General features: G+C 39.5%; 2 protein-coding genes across 4 annotated transcripts; both read left to right on the forward strand.

Moving 5' to 3' along the window:
- Positions 1-368: 368 nt before the first annotated feature.
- On the forward strand, positions 369-9,225 carry LOC131110577 (ETS-related transcription factor Elf-2). 2 transcript variants are annotated; one of them, XM_058063806.2, is made up of 9 exons: positions 369-661; positions 1,462-1,545; positions 2,104-2,371; positions 2,486-2,590; positions 3,602-3,718; positions 3,848-3,931; positions 5,651-5,843; positions 5,930-6,160; positions 7,679-9,225. In XM_058063806.2, exons 2-9 carry the CDS (start codon positions 1,471-1,473, stop codon positions 8,190-8,192), a joined length of 1,587 nt encoding a protein of 528 aa, XP_057919789.2. In that variant the 5' UTR covers positions 369-661; positions 1,462-1,470; the 3' UTR covers positions 8,193-9,225. The 2 variants fall into 2 exon arrangements, with proteins under 2 accessions (XP_057919789.2, XP_057919788.2); XM_058063805.2 differs by having other exon boundaries at positions 3,599-3,718; positions 7,679-9,224.
- A 1,043-nt stretch (positions 9,226-10,268) lies between these two features.
- nocta (nocturnin a) lies at positions 10,269-17,889 on the forward strand. Of its 2 annotated transcripts, none has more exons than XM_078788233.1 (3): positions 10,269-10,583; positions 15,105-15,365; positions 15,955-17,889. In XM_078788233.1, the coding sequence occupies exons 1-3, from the start codon at positions 10,388-10,390 to the stop codon at positions 16,803-16,805; spliced, it is 1,308 nt and encodes a 435-aa protein (XP_078644359.1). In that variant the 5' UTR covers positions 10,269-10,387; the 3' UTR covers positions 16,806-17,889. The 2 variants fall into 2 exon arrangements, with proteins under 2 accessions (XP_078644359.1, XP_078644360.1); XM_078788234.1 differs by lacking the exon at positions 10,269-10,583 and adding an exon at positions 13,631-13,903.
- The last annotated feature ends 5,274 nt before the right edge of the window (positions 17,890-23,163 follow it).

Here is a 23,163-nt window from a genome sequence, read left to right on the forward strand (position 1 = left end):
TAGTCACATTGACACTCGTAGTTAGACATATAAAAATGAGATACCTGTATGTGATACATAAGACATCATATACACTCACACATTAGCTGTGGGAAAAGCATTCTGCACCTTCAGCACCAGCATCTGCACTGGATAAAATACAAATAATTTATTGTAAACTTTGGGGTGAAGGATGTCGCAGTCATGGAAATAAGGCGAAATAACTGCAGTGCGACAATATTACTACCACAGTTTTAGGGTCAAAACTGTACTTATTAAATATATTTTTTTCATTATTGGTTAAATTGAGGTTTTAGTCATTTTGCTGCATTTGAAATAAAACCTATATTGCGAAGTTCATGGGGGTTGTCCTGGTGACGTCATGGCGGTGGATGCTTTGGCCAGCAGTATCCGTTTACCCAATAGACTGCGCGCCGGAAAAGCTACACGATAGCCAAAGAACTTGGCGAAATCAAAACATTTGTGCGGCATGAATTCACTCTCATTTTGCGGATTCACAGACAGATCGGAAGATCGCATGTAAATTGTCTGAGGGACGGAGGACTTGTAGGCAAAGATCAAAGTGAAACTGGCGGGTTTGTCTTGTCAACTACTAAGCTAACATCGGGGCCCAAGCGAGCATTAGCGGTGGAGCTAACTTTGTGCTAACAGAAAAAACAAGGTAAGATGTGGAAATAAATTCTACCAACGTGTCCACATACTGCAACTCAACGTTTCAAATTCCCCAAATAAACTATTTTCGCGTACTTTGCTGTACTTGCCAACCGTGGGCTTGAAAGTCTTATATAACGGGAAATAGCATAGCAGCTAGCTAGTTGCTAATGCTAACTAGCTACGCACAGGACGTAACTTTACACTGTTAAATGTCGCGATGTGAAAAGCGTCAACGTTTCATTACTTGGAACTAAATGGACAGAAATGTGTTAATATTTGCTAACTAGTTAGGTGATGTTTGATTTGGGACACGTCTGGTAAACCTTACTATGACGAGCTAGTCCGTACAGAAAGTAAACATTAGCCTGCGATGTAAGCATAAATTGTATGTCGGTCAGTATGTCATGGACACCAGGTAAAAACGTTATGTTGGTGATATATGGAAGTTTGGTATGCTCTTGTTTCGTACTTTAATATGTAATTTTCCTAAACAGTAGAGGAGGGCGATATTACAAATGTTGGGATCGATCCGATACCAAATAAATACCGGACCTGTTAGTAATATTCAGGATCATTGAATCGATTTGTGCTTTTTGGGGTGGCTGGTGGGGGGTGATCATGAGAATAAAACACAGGACAAATATTTGTATCTACAAACTAAACTATTGCAGCAATATAAGAAATGATATTATGCCATTTATGACAATAATATTGGTATTGTTTGTTACCAAAGTATTGCAAAATTTACATTTTATTACATAGCACCATCTTCCTCAGCCTATTCTATCTATTCTTTTGTTTTATTAGGAATGAGTGATGACCTCTGTGGTGGTGTCAGATGGCGGTGGGAATATTGTGGAGTATGTCACCATGGTGGAGGAGCCACAACAGGTAAGACCGCAAAACTGATTAATGATGTGAGAAATTAAGAGTATAGCCAATTCACCTTTCGGCCATGTTGGGTCATCAGTTGTTTGCAAAAGGAAACGACATCATTTTAGTACGAATTGTGCTTGTACTGTAAACGGTGGTGTGTGCATCCATACCGGCTAAACTTAATTAGATCGACAGGGCTAGCAAATATCGACAAAAGGTGCCTTTTCTGCTTTTTTTTGGTTGTTTCCTGAACTTTGTAATAGCATTTTCTGAAATACATATTCAATTAGTTGCAGTTCTGAAGTAAACTTGGTTTTATAGTTCTTCAGCGTGGGCGAGTTACCAGTTTCAGAGTATACTATGGTATGAAAAAGTCACAGTTTAAAAACCACTTCAATTATGTCATACTGTCAGGCGGTATTGGAGGAAGTGGAGGTCCACCGCTGCCACAATGTGGAAATATTTTATGTTGTGTCTTATTCCTTGCAATCGGAACTGGGCTTGGATGTGTTGCCAGAAAGCAACATAATTAATCTCTCTGCCTTTTTTTTTTTGCATCTTTACAAATTGCAGTGTGAGCAGCAGCCGGCTGAGGAGGAGGATGATGAAGTCATTCAGCAGGAGATGGAAGCGGTAATTGTGGATGGCGGTGAAGAGGTGGAGGAAGAGGAAGGTGTGGAAGTGCAGGATGATGGCTGTCCAGCCGTGATTGTGGAGGAGGTGCCTAGTGCCCAGGTGGAAGAGTGTTACTCTGCACAGGTTCTGGTCTATGACGACGAAACTTACATCATGCAAGATGTGGCTGAGGAGCAGGAAGTGGTCACAGAAGTGGCAGAGACTGGTAAGAGAATAGATTACTATGAGGGCCAGGTCTTCCATGCATTATGATGAATTAATTACAGAAAAATAACGCATTTGAACTCACATTTAACATATAGTGTGTTTCTTTTTTTAGTAGAGATGTCGGGTCAGGACATGGTGTGTTTCGATAAAACATTTGAAGCAGCTGAAGCGCTTCTGCATATGGAGTCTCCTGGAGGACTGCATGACCGCAATACAGGTAAACACTTGAGGTGTCTAATTTACGTTTGCGTTTATGTTCATTTATTGTGTGATCAAATTTTTTTTTTGTCCCTGAATGAGAAATCTTGTCAAGTTTTAATCTCGCAAGATTTTGTCACACCCCGAGTAAACACACTTGCATGCTTAGCGATCAGTGTGTATCGCTATTTCCTCCGTAATATCATAACTGGGTCCTGATGTATTGTTTTGAAAAGATAATATCCCTAATTTAGCTTTGCTAACCCCACACACCAGATCTTACAGATTTTTATTTATTTATTTTTGGAGAAGTCATATGGGAAATAGAGGACAAAACGAGTTTGGTAAATAATGAGAAAGAAAGACTTAAATATTAATTCATTCATTTTCTACTGCTTATCCTCACAAGGTTTGCAGTGGGTGCTGGAGCCTATCCCAGCTGTCTTTGGCGGGGTACACCCTGGACTGGTCGCCAGCCAATCACAGGGCACATAGAGACAAACAACCATTCACACTCACATTCATACCTATGGACAATTTGGAGTCGTCAATTAATCTAGCATGTTTTTGGAATGAAGGAAACCGGAGTACCCAAAGAAAACCCAAACATGCAAACTCCACACAGATGCCTGAGGCTGGGATTGAACTCGGGTCTCCTAGCTGTGAGGTCTGCGCGCTAACCACTCGACCGCCGTGCAGCCTGACTTAAAATATAATAAAACTAAAAATAAAGATGTGGTGACGTGATGACCATTCTGTCTGAGCTCCAAAGATCCTCTGTGAAGATGGGAGAACATCCTGTTAAGTTAAAGATGGGTCGTACAAAATTACATAGCTTCAAGTTATCAGAACAGCCTTTTCTGTTTCAAATCCAGTATGTTGCTTTACAAAGTGTCATTTTTAAGTTCATTATCTCTGTCACATCTTCATGCATTGAAATGAAGGTTCAGTATTTGTCGAGGGTTGCATAAATGGCCAGATATTCCGATGTGAGGAAATTGAATGAATGTTATGTGTTTGGATCCAGCAGAAGATGTGATGATGGAGACGGTGGTGGAGGTTTCTACAGAGTGCGGATCCATAGAGGAGGAGGAATCCTTCCCCATCCCGCCTGATTGTGAACCTGCCACTAAGAAAAAGAGAGGAGGTCTGTGTTATAATACTCGTACTAGAGAGTAATTGTTCAATGTTTGATGTCAGAATATGCAATGATGAGCAGACTAATTTGGTGTAGCTAGTGCAGAGGGTGAGTAGTAATATTAAAAAACCTTTTTAGGTGGACGTAAGACAAAGATGCATCAACCTACATCCAACGGCTCCTTTGACATGGGGATAAAAAAGAGGCCAAGAGAGGGAAAAGGTAGGACATTTGCCTTGTATGTTTTTAGTTCTATCATTGAAATAATTTTCAAATCAAAGGAAAACAATTTAACGTCCTCTGATCTGATCCCCCAAAAACTGAAAACCTCATTTGGGGGAGAAAGAAACCTCAAGAAGTCTGTAGGCCACGGGTCGGGAACCTTTTTGGCGAAGAGAGCCATGAAAGCCAGATATTTTAAAATGTGTATCTGTGAGAGCCATATACATTTTTTTAAACATTGAATGCAATAAAATGTGTGCATTTTTATGTAAGACCAACAGTTTTAGATAATGGGCTCTAATTACGTAGACCAGGCACACTACCCCACGCCAATGGGGTGTGGCCAGCACACTTTCGTGAGCAGTGCAGTGTCTAATAATAAATCAAGTACTTGTTGCCATTAATACAACTTCTGCTGCATAGTTTTGCACCGTACTCCGTAGACGTATTTCATTCTTTTGGCCATCTTCATCAGAAGGCTTGGTTCTGCAGCTTTAGCTATTTGACTAAAGGAGGAAAGTTTACATTTACATGTTTTTTTGACATCTCAATGACCGAGGTAGACTACAGCATTACCCAGTAATAATCAAGTTTTGGTGTTTGACCTGGAAAATATCATCAGGAAAGATAGATATGGTTGGCCGTATTGCAGCAGAATATAGATGGACAAATTAAAATGCATAAGAAAGTTGTTGATTTTGAATATTATTTTTAACAGTCATTTCTGTGATGTTTACTTTAAAATGTTAGCAAAAATACATTTTTATTGTGGTAAGAAATGCTTGAGAGCCAGATACAGTCATCAAAAGAGCCCTACCTGGCTCCCGAGCCATAGGTTCCCTACCTCTGCTGTAGGCTATATGTCCATCCATCTATATAGAGCAGCTACACACGATAACCCGCCCAGAACACTTTCTAGATCTTCCAGAATCTGCACCTATTCCAGCTGTATTTCCTTGGATTTTCAAAACGGTCTATTTTAAATGTATACACCTATGGCCCGCCTCTGAGCACGGCCGCTCTGCTATGATTGGTCACACTCCCAAGCGCCCCGAAGTACTGCAGAACCCCACTTTTGTGGGTACAGGCGTTGATAATAAATGGATAAAGCTTTTGGAGAGCTAATAAAAAGGTGGTTAGGAACTACTGGTAGTTTAACTACTGGCTGGAGACCCCTGACTCAGTATCAACTCAGAGTGGTAACGTAGGTCCGTGTTTACTGAATACTGAATCCCCCTCTCTAGTGTGTCCGACATTAATTACTGTTTATTTGCGCTAGAGCTTCTTAAAACCCGGATTGAATATTCCGGACTATAAGTCACACTTTTTTTCATAGGTTGGCTGTTCCTGCGACTTATACTCCAGAGTGACTTAAATAATAATAAATGAAAAAACTGTTTATGTTACATAAACACTGGACACCTTTTCTGTTTATGTTTATTTTTTGTATAGCTGAATAACCATTGTGTTAGCATATCTTACACCTATTCAGCCTGTTCTCTATTCTTTTATTATTAAAACTTGCCTTCCTATTGGACGTAATGTCTGTTTTGGTCAAGTAGTTTGTAAAAAAAAATGCGACTTATGTATGTTTTTTTCTACCTAATTATGCATTTTTGACCTTGTACGACTTATAGTCCAGAAAATACGGTAGTTAAATCTCAGTGTCAGATCAAAATGAATTGTGTTAGATTGACTGACATTGTTTCCGTCCTTTAGGCAATACCACTTACCTGTGGGAGTTCCTACTGGAGCTGTTGCAGGACAAAAACACCTGTCCAAGATACATCAAGTGGATGCAGAGAGAAAAGGGCATCTTTAAACTGGTGGACTCCAAGGCGGTGTCCAAACTGTGGGGGAAACACAAGAACAAGCCTGATATGAACTATGAAACAATGGGTCGAGCCCTAAGGTCAGACGATCAAACACAAACAAAAATGTAGAATAAGCATATAAGCATGTTGTACAATATGATCAATCTGGTGTGTTCTGGTGCAGATATTATTACCAGCGTGGCATCCTCGCAAAAGTGGAGGGCCAGAGGCTGGCCTACCAGTTTAAGGACATGCCAAAGAATATTCGAGTCATTGATGACAATGACGAAGGCGAAGACAGTGAAGGCATGTTGTCCGGCCAGCAGGGTGCAGAAATCCTGGGCACAAACCCTCCTGTTGCCTCCCATGCCCAACAAACCTATGTCACCATCATCCCCAGTAATTCCACCACCAGGTTTGACACTATTCTCCTTTTCATTTTGTTTTTCTCATACACCCTACGCATTTTTTTAGCATTGTATTGTAATATTTATTTGATTCCTGGTTCATTTTTGACCATTTGTCACACTTAAATGTTACAGATCATCAAACAGTTTTAATATAACTTTTTATTATTAAGGGAGGAAAAATCCAATCCTACATGTCCCTGCGTGGAAGAGTGATTGCCCCCTAAACCTGTTTGGGGCCACTTTTTTTTTGTTTTTATTTGTCATTAAAAAAAAACATTATGACCACAAGTCAATGAAAAGAATATGTTTTCCTACTTTGAATTGTGTAATACAGTAGTTATGATTGTGATATGCTTATGATTCACTTCTCTTGGTTTGCTGTCTCAATGCAGCCTATCTGCATCTTGAGTATATGAAGAGCTTGCAACCAAAAGGCGCTAAATCCAGTTTTCACTAAGTTGCATGTTTTTCATGAGTTTAATAGACCTCTGTCATGTGTATCTAAATCACATATTTTGGTCTTGAAATCATTTTAAAAAATATGAAAAAAAGTGATATGAAATTTATGCTTTCAACCAAAAGGCGCTATTTCCATTTCAGATTTCAACCAAAAGGAGCTAAATCCCTTTCTTTATTCTTTATTCTGATTGGCCCAAGTTTCCCATCTATTGATAATCTGACCAATCAGAGAGAAGAATACAATTGGCACTGCACATACAGAAAGCCAGTATCAGTGCGCATCCTGTTTTGTTTGTATACATTAAGTACACGTATGATAGTTACAGTATGTTATGCAATTCAGGAGAACACAAATTGTGTTTTTACAGTATTCTGTAACATGGAAGTTTTTTTTTACGCCATAAAAGGCATGTCTCTACCTTGACACCTCCAACTTTCATGAGAAACATTATTTTACTTTACTTTAATATCTTAACAAAATTTTATCAGTAACAGTGTACTAGTGGTAGGTTATAACATTTTGTTTCTGTAATGTGTGAAGGTGAACGAGTGCATGTGTGTGTGGGGGGGGGTGTATTGTATGTTGAGAATGGCTTCTGTGTTGTAATTATTTTATTAGCATAGCACATTAAAGCACCTTACATTCTTTTACAACAATGCCATTGAAGAAGTTAAAGGTGACTTCAAATTTGTTTCAGCCAAAAGGCGCTAAATCCGAAAAAAAAATTAATTAAAAAAAAATATATAAAATACATGGTGTGTGCAGGATTTTTCTGACCTATATTGATAGCTCTTTCATTTGCAATATAGACTTGATGACCAAATAGATTGATATGTGCGTAATTAAAAATCAGTGATTTTTTCGAAATCAGTCAAAATGGATTTAGTGCCTTTTGGTTGCAAGCTCTTCGTATGTAAAAAATATATATTTTTGTTGTTTATTTAAGCCTTTTGGTTGTGGTCATGTTAATATTGGCTAGTATTTTGTGATTACTTGAAAACATTTGAATGTTGTTCAACTCTTCCATAGTGCATATTGATCCTTGTTTTTCTTTCTTTGACAGGTCCATTCGCACCGTGCCTGTGGTAATGGCCAACTCTCTTGGCCAGGTGACGTTAAACTCCTCCCCAGTACTAACCACAGCTGCAGGAGCCCCAGTTACAGTAGCCGGTGCTAGCCCCCCTCCAAAACTTGTCATTCAGGCCCTGCCCACCATGCTGCCCGCTGGCTCCAAAGCAGGGGAGAAAATAACAATTATCACCATCCCAGCAAACCAGCTTGCCACGCTAATGCAGGCGAACCCATCAGGCCAGGTGACTCAGCTCGTACAGGCCAAACCTGTTACCACGCATCTTACTCATGCTGCCGCCAAAGCAGCCACCACCTCCATGGTCCAGCTGGCAGCGGGCACATCCGTGCCACAGCTCATCCTAGCCAAACCGCAGCTTTCTGTGCAGCATGTCCAAAGTTCCTCCCAGCTAAAGAAGCCCTCCAGGAGTCCATCAGAAGCAGCACAATCAGAGGGTCCATCCCCCAGCAGTCAACCAGCAGTAGCAGAGGAAAGCTCAGCTTCCTGAGAACTCAGACTTGAGCTGGGATGGGTTTGGGGGGTAACATGACAGACTGTACATAGTCATATACCCCATCCACCCCCGACCCTTTACACAGCAGCACTCTTTGACTGTCACAGGCTGTTCTCATGAAGGACACTACGGCGACTTTCAAACCCTACACAGGAAGAAAGGGACACGTTCGGGCAGCCATTAGATTGTAAATGAAACAGTTGCTCTTTGTATTCACACAGTATAATAACTGCCTGAAACACATTGTTATAAATGGAACTGTACAGAGCATTTTGATACACAGCAAATATTTTTTTTCTGTGTTCGGTTAAGTTTTAGTTAAATTTATCTTTGTTTTACATTGCTGTCGAAAGTCCTTCCCCTGCACCGTTGGTCTCAAAACAAGTTTTTTTTCTTGTTTTATACTGCCATTTAAATAGAGAGTGAAAAGATGTCTACGCCCAAATAAAATAACTCGAAACTGTACTTCGCACATGAAGTATAATATATATTATTTTACTTGTACTATGAGTGTATTGAAGTAAATTTTACAGAAATGTGTGTTATTGAAAGGACTTTTGAATGGTCTTTCATTTTGGTCCGCCTCAGCATTCAGAACAACCACGTCTGGTGTGTGGAACTTCCTGTCTGTGTGGAAGTGATAGAAACTTTTGCACCCTTCAAAACGTTCCTAAAAAAATGTCTCACTGGTTAGGTGCTTGTGCGGCATTTGGGGGGGGGGGCGAGCACTTGGCAGGGTGTGGAGAGTTTGAGGCTTGTGATGTGATCATCCATGCAGACAGCGGGTATAAGCCCCGGGTACCAACCCGCTGTATTTGCAAGTGTGGGCAAAATATGGGGGATGAGTACCGCCTCGGTATGGATTCAGGAGCATGCAGATACTATGTAGCACTTTTAGTGCAGGAGGTCCATTTTGGAATCAATCCAGTAGTAAATAAACAGGCCAGTATTGCAGATAACACATACCTTTTACATTTTCTTTGAATGATTGTGATTTTTACCTTTAATTAATGTTGGTCATAATTATAATAAAATCAAATACTTGACAGCTTTTTGGCAAAAATGCTTATCAATGTTAATTGGCAATGTAATATATAATAATAATATATAATATAATTTACATTGTAAAAACAATGTAACAATGACAATGTAACTATCAACAATATAATGCAATTACTGCATTCTCTTTTATTGCAAATGTTTAAGCAAAATGGTAAACTGTGCTAAATAAGTAAACAAATGCAAAAACAAATCCTTTGGCTTTTTGCCCCCTTGAACTTTTCCCCAAGGTGAGTCTTCTAACTATGTTATAAAGTCAGTACAAAATGCAATTTGAACAAAACAACAGATATTTATGAAAATAAACATAAGCACTGAAGAATATATATTATATATAATATAGATCAAGCTATCACTTCCATCCGATACTGATACCTTTGGTATCGGTATTTGGATCTGTCCAAATACCCAGTTTATTGTTTTTGGCTTTAATTCATTTTACCAAGCATATTCAAATTAGACAATATTAAAATTATTCAGAGACGGCTCTGAGTACCTCTAAGTGTAAGATCCTAGAATTAAATAGGAACAAGCATGACGTTACATATATAATCTAGCAAGCAAACGGACATAAAAGTCTAACGAGCCGTAAATCATTTTTTTGTTCTACTGAATGGTTATTAATTTGTTTTTTGTTATAGACGTTATTTACGTTCAATAAAATCAGTTTTTCTGTGTGCTCATAGAGAAAAAGAGCTCTATAAAATGATTGGCTACCATATCGCTAGGCCACACCCTACATATGACGTTGAGCCCACGCGTCAATGTGAACTGATCCAAACTTTTTTGTAGGGGTGCATGGTGGTTGATGCATTGTTTGATACACAGCTAAAACTTGCGTAAAAAGCCTAAAATAAAAACGTCTCAGAAACAATACACAAACTGAAAGCCCATAGACACTTTTGGTGTAATTCATTGTTATCGGTAATAAAATACTTAAACGAGCCATTTTCCCCCACCCCTCCTGCAAGAACGACTGCCTCGCTGTCAAACCGAATATGATGTAACACTTGCCGGCTTTTCTGACAGTACAGTCATAACTAGTAGCCATTTGTGGAACATTCCAAATGTTGGTTTGAATGGCTTAGTGACACACGTTAGTACCTCCATTTATCCAAGTACAGCGAATAATGAATCCAGCTCGCCGCTGTTCAGCTCTTATGAGCCAAACGTGTATATCATCGTTGGAGGGAACCATCGCCAGAAGAGCATTTTCACCCGCTGCTGTTCTACCACCGGCGGGAACAAGGTGCCAATGTCCCGGTGTTAAGGAGAGCGGTCGACATCTGAAGACAACTGGATTGTCCACAACGGGGAAAGTTCTCGGTAAAGTATATATAAATATATGTTAATATAAATGTCATACAGCAAAAGCTTTTTTTCAACTGATGTGACCTTTCGACTAATGATGTTAAATTCAGTTAAAGTTTTGATGGAATGATGGAATGTCTGTTCCAATTGTTCAGTTAAGCTAATATGGGGCTAATTGCACGGAAATTCACCACAGAAAGTTTCCCTTTAAACTTCGAAACTTTTGCCTCTTTTTGTTTGGACCAAACCACTTAAGTGTTTATCTTTGTTTCATATTTATTTTTGCCCAACTTATATATATATATATATATATATATATATATATATATAAAGTTTGTCGCCCTGATATCAAATATGTATCAAAGTATCTCCCAACTCTCAAACAGGCTCCTCCCTCTGTCCTCAGACGGCAAGGTGCATTCACGGACACTCCAAACTTCACAACATTATCTTTGTTATATGTGTGGTCTAAATAAACTGAAAGACATAGTGTTTGTATGGTCTGAGGTTCCGTGCTTGTCGTGATTGAAACTCAGAACTGTACTGGAAGTCTCAAATGGGATTGGCCTGGTTGGGTTGCATAAGTGGTTGTTAAGATGACATGGGACAAGGTACATGCTGGTTATATTAATCAGTCATAGCATTCCGAGTCAATTGGAGCGGAGACAATTATTTCAACAATTTATTACACTCTGCTTGGGATACAGTTGTATTTCCAAAAATGGTTGCAATTCAATGTAGTTCAGTATTTTAAGTGATTCATCCATCTTTTTCCCACTCTTCCCTGTCCTCAGTTAACTTCATCCAGCTCCTACCAGGGGATCCTGAGCTATTCCCAGGCTAGTTGAGAGACATAGTCTTTCCAGTGTGTCTTACACTGGGTCTTATTTGAGGCCTCACGCCGGTTGGACGGCGTGCCCTGAACACCTCCCAAGGGGGTGCTTCCAGGAGGCATCCTGACCAGATGCTTAGTCCAAGCTTCTCGTAACACTACAGAGGAATTATTTCAGCCGCTTGTACCCACGATCTTGCCTGTTCGGCCATTACTCTAAGCCGATTCATGGCTAAATATATAATGGCTAAATTTGTGTCAAAGTGAAAGTTACGCTTGAAATGTATCTTTTCACAAGAAGTGTTTATTCTCCTTTTTTTTTAGTTAAGAACTGATATTTTGCTGAAACTTACGTAAGTTCTACTATTGATTACTAAAGAAAGGAAAAAGAATGATCGTTCTTTTGCCATATATCACATCTATATAGCATAATATTCCGTCTGCTTTGTGATATCAGTCAAAATCAACAATGAGTTAAGATAGATAGATAGATAGATAGATAGATAGATAGACTTCCTTTATTGTCATTGCACAATAACACAGCAGTGAAATTACCAACAAAATGTCGTTGCCTGGCTCCCGTATAATAATAACGTGGAGAATAAATAGATGAACAACAATGTACAGCGTAAACAGTAAATTGCACAAATAATTTTGAATAAATAATAATTATTATTTATTAATAAACGACCAAGGTTATCAGCTAGCTACGTTAAAAGATAGCCATCTTTGTACGAGTAGTACGGGCAGTGTCAGTGCTTCTCTTCCCTTGCTTGGGGGGGTTATCGTGAACAGTCAATGGGGACGTGAGAGGCAACAAGGACTTTCAATATTAGTGCAGACCTGCCAACATGTTTTGACTTCAGTGTATACAGTACTGATAAATAGAAACGACCAATTGGAGAGTGGGCAAAGACATTTCTGTCTGCCATATGTTAAAGGGCTTGTATTCTGTGACGCTGTTATGAATAGACTCTGCCTTTCTTTTCGCCATTTTTAAATGGCTCTGCTGCAGGGCTGCTCTGGATCTTCTGCCGGCCTCACTGTAACCTGATCTAAGTGGGCTGCATACAGGGCTTGGTGCCGCACGCAGATTTGGAACATGGTTTTCTGGGGCACATTTTAACCTGATTATATGTGTTTACATTGTCAAAGGAGGAGGTTATGTGTTACAGCCTTGCGTGTGTGAGTGTCTGGTCAATGTGCCTGTCATCCCCACCTGTTGGACCACATGCTCCTTTTAGTAAATCCCCTTGCACTCGGTGATGTTAGGCAACATCTTTGTACCCATCATTTACACACACGCACGCACATGTGTGTGTGTATATATATATATATGAATGCGGGGGGCCAGGGCATTCAAAATATATATAAATTAATTTGACGGTTTGATATATATATACACATACATACATTAATCTTTCTGTTAATAAAATGATGATTAATCATGATTAATTAATTTGACGTTTGATATATATATACACATACATACATTCATCTTTCTGTTAATAAAATGATGATTAATCATGATTATTAATTTGACGGTTTGATATGTATAAATGTGTATATGTGTATATGTGTATATATATGTGTGTGTGTATATATATGTGTATGTATATGTGTATGTGTATATGTGTATGTGTATATATATGTGTATATACATATATATGTGTGTGTATATATATGTATATACATATATATGTGTGTATATATATGTATATACATATATATGTGTGTATATATATGTATATACATATATATGTGTGTGTATATATATGTATATACATATATGTGTGTATATATATGTGTGTATGTGTATATGTGTATGTGTATATATATGTGTATGTATATGTGTATATGTGTATGTGTATATATATGTGTATATACATATATATGTGTGTATATATATGTATATACATATATATGTGTGTATATATATGTATATACATATATATGTGTGTATATATATGTATATACATATATGTGTGTATATATATATGTATATACATATATGTGTGTATATATATATATATGTGTGTGTGTGTATATATATGTATATACATATATATATGTGTGTGTATATATATGTGTGTATATATATATGTGTATATATGTATATACATATATATATCAAACCGTCAAATTAATTAATCATGATTAATCATCATTTTATTAACAGAAAGATTAATGTGTATATATATTTTGAATGCCCTGGCCCCCGCATCACTATGGAGATCCCTGATTGGTCACCCCAGACCTTAGCTTCCTCTCTCGATGTCTGAGACAGACTTAGCATGTCTTCCGGCTCTTTCTGTCAACCAGCAAGTTTGAGGGGGAGGGGAACCAGACACGCTTCAAGATAAAAAACCTTTTAAAGGATGAGTCATGGCATTGGGAAGCGAGCAAGGGAGAGGCCACGGGAGACACGGCTACATCAGAACACAGACACACCCAAGTGCCCTTTAGGAAGAATAGGGCATTTGCTATGACATGGAGACAGGAGGTAGGACTTGAACATGATGGTTGCTTTCGTGTATTTACGGTATTAGGACTTTTCACAGACTGCGGTCACTATAGCGCAGTATGGGACCCCCGAGAAAAGGAGATGCTGCATCTCAAGGGTCTGTCGTAAATTCTTTGAAATGAAATGGCCTTGCGGTTATTTGAAGCTATGCTATTTGCACTTTGCCATTTGTATCAGCGCTTGTGTACTGATGTGTATGGGCTACTGGGGTAACAGCATAGGTCTACGTTTGAATGTCGATGATGTGGACTACAAACTCTAGAGCAATGGAAAAATATACAGACAGCATACGCTGGATGCATGGCGCTCCATAGCGCTTGGGGCTCAGTGGGTGCTACCTTCAAGGAGCATCCTGCCTGATGCGCTCGCATTGCTGCAGTAGCCTATACTGATGGTTGATACATGCTAAGTCATCCTGGGCTCATGATGTTGAGACATAAGTGATGTGAGGACGAGGACTGGCATAGAGACAGTTCAAATGGAACCATCAGATCTAATGAAAGCCAGAGCTGTGTTTTGACGCCACCTCCTAGATAGAAATGTTCTGTGCTGCTTTAGCGTGTTCTCATGTTCTCTAGCAATAGTCAATATGGACAAAGAGGGTCCAACTTCCAACTTGAAAACTAAATCATTCCATGAAGTTAGCTACTTCCCATATTTGTCTTTATATACTGTATAGTCAGTGGAATCTTGGTTAGCATCATAAATCTGTATCAGAAGTCCACATTCTCTAACCAAGGCATACTCCAAACTGAATCAGTTTTCCCATAATAAAATAGTATAAATCCAATTAATCCTTTCCAGAAAGCCAGACATTTTGCCACTAAATATATATTTATTTTATTACTTTCTTTGTTGCACAAAAAACATGCTAACCATGGCATATTCTAACAGAGGTTCGCATCATAAATCTGTATCAGAAGTCCACGTTCTCTAACCAAGGCATACTCCAAACTGAATCAGTTTTCCCATAATAAAATAATATAAATCCAATTAATCCTTTTCCAGAAAGCCAGACATTTTGCCACAAAATATATATTTATTTTAGTACTTTCTTTGTTTCACAAAAAACATGCTAACCAAGGCATATTCTAACAGAGGTTCCTCTGTATTATGTTTGTAATTGTTTCTTTCACTCGTATGACACAACACACGTTTTGTCTTTCTCTATGTCCTTCAGTTTGTCCAATGGGCAACAACACCAGCAGGTTGTTTAGTACATTGGCCCAGACGTTGAGCAGCACACCCTTGGACCAAAGAGAAGAGAATCTCAACCCGGAAGACCTGGTTGAGCTCGACCCTGACCTGCTGCTCAGGGAGTGTGAGGAGGCCCTCCAGAGGCGTCCAGCCAGGCCCCACAGAGATCTGGTATATCCCAAGGGAACCGCACGCTGCCACCACGCTCCCATACGAGTAATGCAGTGGAATATACTTGCGCAAGGTACACATTTATGGAGTCAATCTGGCAATATAGTATGTTTAGGGAATTTATAAGTATGCACTGAGGCAGGGATGTCCAAACCTTTTCCACCAAAGGGCCACATACTGAAAAATGAAAGGATAAATGGGCGACTTTTTTTTTTGTAAATATGCTAAAAGGCAGGCGGCACGGTGGTCTAGTGGTTAGCGCGCAGACCTCACAGCTAGGAGACCAGGGTTCATTTCCACCCTCGGGCATCTCTGTGTGGAGTTTGCATGTTCTCCCCGTGCATGCGTGGGTTTTCTCCGGGTACTCCGGTTTCCTCCCACATTCCAAAAACATGCTAGGTTAATTAGCGACTCCAAATTGTCCATAGGTATGAATGTGAGTGTGAATGGTTGTTTGTCTATATGTGCCCTGTGATTGGCTGGCCGCCAGTCCAGGGTGTACCCCGCCTCTCGCCCGAAGACAGCTGGGATAGGCTCCAGCACCCCCGCGACCCTCATGAGGAAAAAGCGGTAGAAAATGAATGAATGAATGAATGAAAAATATATTTATTGACATAATTTATCTTCATAATATTACATTAGTCTCTTTTTTTTCTTTGCAGCACTGGGTGAAGGGAAGGATGGATTTATTCGGTGTCCTCTGGAGGCCCTCAACTGGAAGGAAAGGAAGTATCTGATCCTGGAAGAGATCCTCACCTACCGCCCTGACATTGTTTGTCTACAGGAAGTTGACCATTACTATGACACTTTCCAGCCAATCATGGCCAGCCTCGGTTACCACGGCAGCTTCCTGGCAAAGCCTTGGTCTCCTTGTTTAGATGTAGAACAAAACAATGGACCTGATGGTTGCGCATTGTTCTACCGCCTCTCGCGTTTCTCCCTCCAGACCTCAGTTCCTTTGCGGCTGTCCGCAATGAGGTTACCCACCAACCAGGTAGCCATTGTGCAAATACTGAACTGCCGGCTAACAGGTCGGCGACTTTGCGTGGCCGTCACGCATCTGAAAGCCCGAAGTGGCTGGGAGAGGCTGAGGAGCGCACAAGGCGCCGACCTACTCCAGAGCCTACGGAGCATAACTTCCAGGAGCGGAGGCAACCAGGATCTGGACTCACCGGGGGACGATCCGCTGGTGGTGTGTGGGGATTTTAACGCAGAGCCTTCAGAAGACGTTTACCGCCGTTTCAGATCCTCCCCTCTTGGCCTGGACTCTGCTTACAAGCTGCTGAGTTCTGACGGACAGACGGAGCCGCCTTACACGACGTGGAAGATCCGTCCCACTGGAGAAAGCTGCAGCACACTTGATTACATCTGGTATACCCACAAGGCTTTGAGCGTGGACTGCTTGTTGGATATTCCTACTGAAGAGCAGATCGGTCCAGACCGCTTGCCCTCGTTTCACTACCCCTCGGACCATTTATCACTGCTTTGTGACATCAGCTTCAGGGAGGGTTAATGTACGCCGACAACCACAGAAAGGCCAAGACCTCAGACGAGAGCCGAGTAATAGTTGAAACATTTTTTGACCATGAGTATTTCAAAACAATTTGCTGCTTTGGGCTTTGAGCTGGTCACGCTGAAATGATTATAACCAGCCTGGAGCATACACGGCAAACAAAATAGGCATTGAAATGTCATTTAATGGTCGCCACAACAAGTCAATCGCATGTTTTTACACAGGATGCGCATGAAAGGCAGGATCGTGATTGAATAACTACAGTGGTGTGAAAAAGTGATTGCCCCCTTGATTTCATGGTCATAAACAACTTTAGATGTTTGTCAAAGACAACATAACTGAATGCAAAATCAGTTTTTTTAAGTGAGTTTTTAATATTAAGGGATGAAAAAAGCCCCCTAAACCTAATAACTGATGAGTCTCATTCAGCCACATTGAAGGGTTGCATCTCAATAGGATTCAGGTCAGGACTTTGTCTAGGCCATTCCAAAGTCTTCATTTGTGTTTTTCTTCAGCCAATCAGAGACGGACTTGCCGGCGTGTTTTTTAGATGATTGTCCTGCTGCAGAACCCAATTTTGTTTCTGCTTGGTTCCATTTATCACAACAAGTCTTCCTGATCCTGAAGCACCTAAACAGAGACCCAGACCATCACACTTTTTTTTTTTACACCACTGTATTTAATGAAGTGATATATGACATCCCGAGTTCTTGAAATTGGAACACATTCAGGGGTATTTTACATGAATATTTACTCAAGATTATGTGATCATTACTGGACTGATGGTGATAAAACCCCACAGTTGTTAAATGATTCAATTCTCCAAATTGTCCATAGGTATGAATGTGAGTGTGAATGTGCCCTGTGATTGGCTGGCGACCAGTCCAGGGTGTACCCCACCTCTCGCCCGAAGACAGCTGGGATAGGCTCCAGAACGCCCGCGACCCTCGTGAGGATAAGCGGTAGAAAACGAATGAATGAATGAATTTGTTGGACCCGGCCTGGCTGACATGAATATGCTGCATATCCTGTACTATACTACACTATGTACTATATTATAAAAAAAATAAAGCAGGAATTTTTACCTTTTTGTCGTGTTTTGTAATGTCATGCACTTTTTTCCCCACACGTAGTACTTTTGTAGAGGCCGAACAAAACAAGCCACTTCTATTATGTCATTTTCATGACATGGACATAATATAGGGTTATTCACAATGAATGAACTGATTCAATGTATTCAATGTTTATCATATATCCACACAAGAAAAAAAATCACACAGTGATATCTGGAGGTTATCTGGAGGCCAAGCATAAACAGCAAGGTCTTTAGCCCCCTTCCAACCAACATTGCAGGAGGAACAACACTACTGCAGTAACATTCAAATGTTACCAGTCGTTACATAATGAGGTCAAGGCTATGTCACTGTATGTACGTATGACCAAGTCCCTGTCAATGATTCACCAAGCTGTGCAGCAAAACAAGTTTGCATTGGTTGTTTTCATAATGCTTTATCAGTATTACAGAGTCCATGACGTATGTCATGAAGCACAGAAAAACAAGTGTATTTCTGGAAAAAACACCAGGCTTAACAAGTGACCTATCATTTGGATAGAAACTAAAAAGTACTACAAAGTAGTACTACAAAGTACTACAAAGTAGTACAAAGTTTGCATAAACTGGGCAGGAAACTCACATCGATTGTGGACCCTTTTATTGCGGCTATCAAACCAGTTGGACTGTCGCTAATGGACAAACTTAAAAGCAATTACCTTGCAACAGAATGCCTTTCAAGGAAAACTACACCACAGTATTCCAGTCTGGAGGAGACAGAGCGGGTTTTTGGTAGGGCTATCAAATGCTGGACCCCCAGTTATATACTTTTTTTTCAACCCCAAACACATTTATACGTCTTTTATGTTTTTTTTTAGATGTTAAAACAGGTGATGATACAACTGCACAATAAAAGAGAGCATGTTTGGTGCACTTTTAAGTTGGAAAAACGGCCACAATGTGGCAGAAGTGCATTTTATAAGAGCTCAGCATGCATCTTTCCAATAGAAATACAGGACATGCTGCACAGCAACCAGGAAGTTGAAAAGCAACCAGGAAGTGAGGGGAAATCTGAACACAAATTGTAAATATTGTAAATAGTTCATGGTGTTATATTTGTAAATAAATGATTTTCATGTAAAACAAGTTTTTGTGTTGTCTATGTTGTGGTATATTTGTTTATATATTTTGGTGATATATATACATATATGGCTACATTTGTGTCAAAGTGAAATGCTTGAAATTATCTTTTCACATTAAAAAGTGTTTTCCTCACTTTTTTGTTGAGAACTGATATTTTGCTGAAATTTCTACTGCTGATTACTAAAGAATAGAAAAAGGTAGAAACTTTTTTTCTGATGAAATATTTTGACATATACTGTACCATGTCTACATTGCCCTAGAACACTATAGGCTGTGTGCTTTGAAAAATCTGTCAAAAACACCAAAAATGGCCGGTACCGAGAGAGACGGTTTTTGAAAAATATTTGGGATCAAGACAGCTGGGATAGGCTCCAGCATACCCGTGGGGATAAACGGTAAAGAAAATGAAGGAAGGACGGAAGGAAGGAAGGAATGAAGGAAGGAAGGAAGGAAGGAAGGAAGGAAACAGGCAAGCAAGCAAGCAGGAAAACAAGCAGGGACTCGTCCTCACAGTGTCATGTAGTTGGTAGAAGACGTTGGTTTCATGTTGGTTTCATAGTTGGTAAATAAATGTGGTTATATGTATCGTAAAAATTAAAAAATCAAGTGAGACATCACAAAAAAGAATAATTTCAGTGACTGCGAGAATGAGTGCTCTTCTCTCGAATAGACGATCTTTGACGAAACACAAGTTAGCAGTGGCAGAAACGAAGTTCGGAAAAGCTCACAAAAACAAGCTTTTTGCTCGAAAACGTTTTAAGCCTTGGGGAACTTTCATCTTTGTGAGTATAAAAAGCACCCCAAAAGCCATCTCAAATGTCTGAATTGTTACTTAAAATATGTTTGTCAACTTTTGTGCTGTCGCTAGCAATGTATCCTTGTGTTTTAAGCTAGCTAGCAACAATCAGTCCAAAACATCAAAAATGACCGAAATCACAAAGATGTGATTTCTGAGTCGATTTAAAATGCGTAAACAGGGTTCATAGTTGCTAAATAAATATGTTTAAAATGTATTAAACGTAAATAATATATTTAACATTATTTCAAATACAATATTTCAACTCGGTGTGGCCTTAATCCTCCTCCATAATGTTGCACTTCATGTACTGAGATGTAGTACTTCAATTTGGCACTAGATGGCGGTAGAGCACAATGTTTTAATTATAGAATACAGTTTCGATACCATGATGGTTTGGATTGTTTTGTCTTTGTCCATGGGGGTCCATTTATGGCCTGCAGTTTGTTTTTTATTACTTTATCAGAAATATATACATACAAGTAAAATCACCAGAAATGTAAGAGAAGAAGCTCAATGTTGATACTAATAACTAATAATAAAACAATGCTTTGTCTTTGAATATACAATGGTGTGGCAATGGCCGACTTCCTGGTTTGTTACTTTTTTGAATGTTTGTCACACTTAAATGTTTAAGATCATCAAACCAATTTAAACATTACACAACTAGACACACTGAATGCACTTTTTAAGTGAAACCTTTAATTATTAAGGGAGGAAAAAAGTCAAACTTCCTTGGCCTTATGTGAAAAAGTTTAACTTTAATGGTTATAATGCAATTTCCAAAGCTTTGGGACTCCAGCGAATCACAGTGAGAGCCATTATCTACAAATGGCAAAAACATAGAACAGCGGTGAACTTTCCCAGCAGTGGCCGGCCAACCAAAATGACCCCAAGAGCACAGTGATGACTCATCTAAGACGTCACAAAAGGCCCCACAACAACATCCAAAGAACTGCGGGCCTCAGTTGCCTCGGTTGAGGCCAGCGTTCATGACTCCACCGTAATAAAGATACATGGCAGAGTTCCATGCCGAATCATCACTGAACAAAAAAAAACAAAACACCGCATTTCATGCAATAGTAAAATATGGTGGTGGTAGTGTGATGGTCTGGGGTTGTTTTGCTGCATCAGGACCTAAAATACTTGCTTGGTGATAAATCCTGAATGTAGCTAAATGACAAGAGAGTTCACACTGTACACACTCTATTGTTGTTAATATAACTTTGTTAGATTTCTGTTATTTATAAAATAACAAATCGGTCAACCTTGGAAGTTCCACACCCAAATCCTTTTCATCTGCTCCCTGAAAGCTCTGATAGTTAAAATGGGGACGAGGAAGGGGGAGAAGGAAGTTGTAAGCTGGACACACATGGCTTCTGTCCTGCTCTATCAGCCATGACAGAATAGTCAGCGCAGAGCAATGGAGAGGAGACAGTACACCTGTACACATTGTTCTCATTTACACTCCACTCATCACTGCTCTTCCTGCTTTGACAATTTTGGGAAGACAGAACACACGCGCACGTTGAAGTGAAGCAAATTCCTGTGCTGCTGTCAGTGAATATAAACAGTGAAACTGCCCACAGACGTCTTCTGTCATTGGACTTCCTGTAACGCTAAACAGCTTCAGGGTCCTCACTTTAAGATTATATTGTTATTGTTATATAGCTAGTTTTAGTCAATATAACTGACTTAATCAAACATTTAGTTTATTTGTAAATCATGCCTTTTTGGGTTTGACTATGGCTTGTTTTTAGTTTTAAAAAATTCCATCATAAAAATGGCAAAATTAAAAAAAAATTCAAATATAAGACATTCAGAAAACACATTTAACGATGCTGGGAATGATATGTAGTTTTCCACATTGCTCAGTAGGTGTCAGTAATGTTGCTGTAATGTTCAGTGAGAGGCCGTTTTGTGATTTAAAAAAAAAAAAGTACACAAAGAACACATTTGTACGCTAACTGGAAAAATGTACGCAAACTGAGGCCAGCACCAGACTTCGCATAATACAGTTCAATGTACAAATATTTGATGTTATTTCTTTTTTTAATTACTTTTTCATCATGATAGTTTCCTCGCCTGCCACCCCTGACTGCACGATGGGTAAGTTTGTAGAGAGTGGTTTCAGAAGAGTAGAAGTTGTTAGACAGCAGCCGTAAAGTGCAGAGCAGATCTTTGTTTTCATATGTTTTACTTCCTATCAGTGATATGGGATGGTGTCCCAATACTTGCTTGAACCATATCAAGGAGCGCCACGCCAAAGCACATTCAGCTCAGGGAAAAAAAAACAATGTCATAGATAAATCCACTATTTCCTTGCGTCAATGACAATAAAGGTATATTTCACTCCATTCTAAATAACACTTCTTTTTCTTTCTTGTTTACTTTCATGTTGTCCTGAGGAACTGGAGTCTGACAAAGCATTTCCATTTGAAGGAATAGCGTACATGCTGTCTGAGAGTGTGACCTTTATTGTGAAAGTCTTCCAAGGTGAGCAACTCAAGAAATGTTATGTCTAGCTGTCCTTGTTGCAGCATGCATCCCTGTAAGAATGAGTACATGTGAGCATCAAGTACTAAAAGTACTTCAGTACTTGTTGCTTGTGAACATGTGGAGGCCCCATAATATCACCTAGCGATTTGTCAGAAATACTCATCATGAAAAGAGAAAAGATTTCCTTGCTGTTAAAGGTTAGCGGTCCATATGAGGGAGAAGATGTGTGTGTGTGTGTGTGTCCATGGTTGGTTGCCATCTCTAATGGCCCCGTCTGGTAAGCTCCATGTAAACAGTGAAGCATGTCCAAACATTACCTTATTAAGACACAAAAGACAGAGAGAAGAGCTTGTTCTGCTCTGGCTCACGCATGTCTTTCTTGACCCTCTCGGACTTTTTACGTGTCACACCAAGTTTAAAAAAAATCAAACCGGGAGCCTAGAATGTCTTTCACAAAGATGATCAAACACTATAGTCAAGGAAATAGCATGGCGTCTACTATTTGTTTCAGCGTACTGACAATAACATTGGAGTAGATGCTGTTTTGTTATGAAAGCACACACAAAGAAAGAAGACATGGATGTCTGTACTGCTGACTGCCTGAGTGGATTCAAGTGTGGCCCAGGGGCCATTTGTGGCACACGGCTATTTATGGAAATAGTTGGATCATGTAAAAAAAATTTTTTTTTACCAGAATAATGTAAAAATATATGTAAATATATGTATAAAAATTTGATTGGGGGAAAGTTATAACATTGTGGGAATAAAGTAATAAAATTATGAAACATATTTATGTTACGCCGCTGCATGGCGTTTGAGTGGTTAGCGCACAGATCTCACAGCTATGAGACCAGGGTTCACTCCCACCT

This window comes from Doryrhamphus excisus, linkage group LG22, assembly GCF_037039965.1.
Source record: "Doryrhamphus excisus strain RoL-2023G ecotype Guam linkage group LG22, RoL_Dexc_Guam_v1.1, whole genome shotgun sequence".
NCBI classification, from domain to species: domain Eukaryota; kingdom Metazoa; phylum Chordata; class Actinopteri; order Syngnathiformes; family Syngnathidae; genus Doryrhamphus; species Doryrhamphus excisus.